General features: G+C 44.3%; 1 protein-coding gene across 1 annotated transcript; it reads left to right on the top strand.

Moving 5' to 3' along the window:
• Positions 1–1,678: 1,678 nt before the first annotated feature.
• Positions 1,679–2,923, top strand: LOC107551441 (solute carrier family 12 member 2-like). The gene has a single exon (XM_016233044.1). The coding sequence runs from the start codon at positions 2,042–2,044 to the stop codon at positions 2,675–2,677; it is 636 nt and encodes a 211-aa protein (XP_016088530.1). The 5' UTR covers positions 1,679–2,041; the 3' UTR covers positions 2,678–2,923.
• The last annotated feature ends 1,715 nt before the right edge of the window (positions 2,924–4,638 follow it).

Genomic DNA, 4,638 nt, shown 5'->3' with positions numbered 1-4,638 from the left:
ATAGAAGTCTATGGAAAGTCCCCACAATTCACAGAAACAAACGTGCGTATGAGTGTGTGAAGGGCATCCTAGGTGTAGATGACTTTCTTTCAGACGAATCCAGTGGGAGTTATATGAAAAATGGTGCTGGCTCTTCCAAGCGTTAGAATGAGAGTAGGAGGGTGTTTTTGTTCAACAGTCCAAAAGAAGTCAAATAAAGTGCGTGCATCCATAATAAACCATGCCTCACACGGCTCCGGGGGGTGAATAAAGGCCTCCTGTAGCGAATCCATGCGTTTTCATTAGACAAATATCCATATTTAAAATGTTATAAATACTTTTCTCTCACTTCTGCTAACTGTCGTATGTGCAAGTTGTTCCGGCGAATTATAAATCAAACCAAGGATTTGTAAAGAAGATTGTCGGAGGAGTTGGATACAAGCCAAGAGGAGACTGGTTTTCCTGCTAAAGTAAGGAAACTTCCTGTAAACAAACTCACGAGACTAGCATATCTCAGAGGCGCTTACGCTGCGCATACGTCCTCCGTCATCCACCGGAACGAGTCAATTTTCACATCTTTGTCTAATTTTAAGTCTAATAAAACGTACATTCAGTCTAAATTTCCTTTTTGGGTGAACTAACCCTTTAAGATTTTAACAAAAGAAACTGAACAGTGGCTTAAAGGCAGGGTAGGCGAGAGGCTAGCAATAGCAAGCTAGCTTTGACAGCATAAGACCCCCTCCTCCCTGCAAATCAGTCTCCAAAGCCACGCCTCCTCCAGACACATGAGTGCCAACCAGAATCAGTCTCATTGCTGCTCAGACACAGCCCACAACATTACAGTAGTACAATTATTTAGCCTATCATAATGTTCCGACTGAATAATCTGGGTGGATGAGCATTTTATCTGGATCTTGATATAAATAAATGTAGAGCACTTTACTCAGCGATTGCTGTCGGGACGTGAAGAGACTTTCATCCAGCAACAAAACATGTTTATGAACCAAATCACCTTTAATTCTGTTTATGGCAGAGCAGGGAACATCCGAACACGTTATGTTTGGCTAAAGTTCTTTGGCGTCTTTGCTATGTTAGGAGTTCAGTGTCTAAACAGAGCCGTGACCTCTCTACAGCTTGTCGTAAAACTTCACGCTCATTCTTTAACTCAATTTGAAATAGCGTCATTAATGTGTCTGGAGCTGTTAGGAAGCTTAGCATATCATTTTTGTCTTAAACTTGATTAAGTATACTTATAGTACAATAATCTGAGAATATGTTTTTAGTGATTTTCAGAGTTATTATGTTTATTTGTAGAATATATTAGAAATACACTTTCTAATGTTAGACTGTTGCTGATTAATCGGTGGGAACAGATTTCTAAACTGACGGAATGGTTTACAAATCTTTCTGAATGTCTGAATCTGTGAGCAAAGAGCAAAACTGAGAGCACAGATGTCTGAATCTGTGAGAGCATCGTGTGCAGATGATCAGGTCTTCAGACGCTTCTTCTGCAGCACAGCAACTGGAAATGTATTCTTCTGAAAGGAGAGGATTCACTAGACTGAATAAGCCGCTTTTGTGGGCCTCTCTCTCTCTAAACTAAATGTTATGTCCATAGGACACAGCATTTCCGAAGCGATGTGTTTTATGTAGATACACTTATATTTCGTCCCAATGTCGCGATGCAAGGTGACTCAACTTCTCATTCGCCTGCGTGTGAGTCTTCACCCCTGATGGAGCGGGCAACTCTCGCGAGAGCGCCTCCTCTCGCGATGCCGCCCAGCATAGCCGCCACTGCAGTGCCTATAAAGCGACGAGACACGGCGTTGCGGCAAGGTCGCGCAGCATCACGGCGAACGCTCGGTTCACGGAGCTCGTTAGCGTCCTCTGGAGCGCGTCGGATATTTCCTCACACGCGTTCAGGCTGGACGCACGCGCCGCTGTTCTCCGTTTGCATCCGCATGAGCGGCGTTGTTCTAGTCTTCCTGCAGCATCAGTGTCGCCTCCCCCGCCCCCGCCGCACTTCACCGGACACTCTCGGCTCTGAGGAGGCTTCTCTGTCATGTCGGCGTCCCCTCCGCCCCCCGCCGCCGCGAGCGACCATCTCTCCATCAAGCCCGCCGGTCCCACGCCGAGCCAGAGCCGCTTCCAGGTGGACCTGGTGTCGGAGTGCGCCGCGGCCTCGGACTCCTCGCCGCCCGAGTACCCCGCCGAGCCGCTCCGGGACTCCGCGTCCGGCGGAGAGGAAGCCAAGGGCCGGTTTCGCGTCGTGAACTTCGCGGCCTCGAGTCCGGACGCGGCGCCGGCGGACTGCGCGCAGAACGGGGACACGGTGATGAGCGAGGGCAGCCTGCACTCGTCCAGCGGCGGCCAGCAGCACCATCACTACGACACCCACACCAACACCTACTACCTCCGCACCTTCGGACACAACACCATCGACGCCGTGCCCAACATCGACTTCTACCGGCAGACCGCCGCGCCGCTGGGCGAGAAGCTCATCAGACCCACGCTCTCGGAGCTGCACGACGAGCTGGACAAGGTACACGCACACGGGGCTTCAGCGGGCTACTACCGAGCGCACAGACCTGAGAACACACGGGCTTGGGCGAGGATCAGTACTGCACACACAGGCGTTTGTGGGTCAGCAATGAAAACATGTGACCAGTTTAGTGGGTTAGTATCAGACGTTAGATGAGATCAGTAAACACCAGCTTCATATCAAATGTTTGTCCTGGTGGTGATGCTCTATAACACTTCAGAATCGGCATGCAGCGCTGTGACCTTTGACCTATGTGCGCTGCGGTGCGTGTGAGGATGCTGATGGTGGGAAATGATATCTGAAGATCAGACCCTTCACTGTATCATTGTACATGTAGTTCAGTGTTGTGAAAACACAAGGCCAGGCGGTGTTTACATTCTTTCTCTGGACTCCAATGTGTGAGCGTGTGTGTGTGACCATGAGTGAGTGTGTGTGTGTGTGTGTGTGTGTGTGTGTGTGAAAAAGAAGATAGACAACTGATTAACAATCTAATACAAGTTCTGCTAGCATTAACCGAGAAATTACACTGAAAGCATGATCTCAGCCTTTTTATGGATCTCAAAGAATCATTTCTGACAGCAAGCTCAGATAAGAGAAACATCATACATACAAGCTGAATAGTCTGATTAAAAGGAGGGTATTCACATTTAATTTGCTCTTCTGAGGTTTAGGCTCTGCATTACAGTCATATGACCCTTCCCGACTGTGTGATTTTGGCACGCGGTCTCTTGTTGCCTCTCTTGTTTGGTTTGCCTGGCTGTTCTACAACATCCTCTAGTCTACCCCATATATATATATATATATATATATATGTTATTCTAAAAGAAAAGCATAAAACATTAAATCCTTTTGTATCCTCAAGTTGATAAGAAAACAGTTCAGATCATGTGGAACTTGGAAGAATTTGAGACAAGTTCCTATTGAGATCTCTGACTTTTAGCTGCAGACGTGGCGTTTTGGCAAATGTGAGCACAGTTTGAGACATTGTTGAAATTCTGTGCTCTTAGGGTGACAACACGTCCCAGTTACCGGGGAAAGTCCAAGTTTCACTAGGTGTGTCCAGGTGTCACAAAAAAAAAATGTTCTTATTAAATTGTAAATAATTACAGAATTCGGCTTAAATGCAAATAACATCCTTTAATTAATACCGCTGGCAGCTGGATGCCAGTAATTTGGCCGCCGTGTTGATTGTGTTTTTAAAAATCTTTTTCTTAGTCACTGAAAGCATCCTCCTTTTCTTCGTTCATCACCTGAAAAGTCATTGTAAAATATTTTAGTATTAAATGTTTCATTGCGTTTTGTTATATAATTTATTTCCACCCTAGTCTGGGTGTCTCAGTTTTAGACCTGTACAACCTCAGAAACACATTAGCGACAACTACGTTCTAATTATAAAATCTGAAATGAGACTCTGAAATAAAACTTGGTTACACTTTATTTTGACATTATAACTATAGGTAACTAACTCATATGAGTATTAGAAGACTGTAGGTTAGGGTTAGTGTACATGCAAAGTTACTTATAATAATAGTAATAATGTGCATGCAAAGTTATTTACTGTCAGTAGAATGTGAGAATCAAAATAAAGTGTTAGCAGGTATTAAACAGACCGTCTAATGAATCTAAAGACTGCTAGTTGACATTTACTTTTAGTTAGTAGAATGTCTAAAGTGGACTATTGAAATAAAGTGGTACCTAAAACTCTCGATTGCACTTTATTTTGATGGTCCTTTCTGCACATTCTGTTGACTATAAGTAACATTGCACTTACATGTCTACTCACTCTCATTAGAGTATTAATAGAGTATTGGTAGACTGGTATGGTTAGGGTTAGAATAAGTTGACATGTACTTGAAAAGTTACTTATAGTCAGCAGAATGTTCAAGGGGGACCATCAAAATAAAGTCTTACCAAACTCTCATTTTGATCTAAATCCCTTGTGAAATAGAAGCACACTTTAGCATACTTTTAAAAAGAATATAGTAAAGAGTGAACTAAATGTAATGTTTTCAGACACTTAACTGCAATTGGGTTGTTTTGACCCAGCGGTTGGGTTAAATGTTTAACCCAACCTTCTGGGTAGTAACCCAACCGCTGGGTCAAAACAACCCAATTGC

The sequence above is a fragment of the Sinocyclocheilus grahami genome, unplaced genomic scaffold (assembly GCF_001515645.1).
Source record: "Sinocyclocheilus grahami isolate Dianchi unplaced genomic scaffold, SAMN03320097.WGS_v1.1 scaffold423.1, whole genome shotgun sequence".
NCBI classification, from domain to species: Eukaryota; Metazoa; Chordata; class Actinopteri; order Cypriniformes; family Cyprinidae; genus Sinocyclocheilus; species Sinocyclocheilus grahami.
Note: the sequence above shows the minus strand (reverse complement) of the source record. Positions and strands in the feature narration are given on the sequence as shown.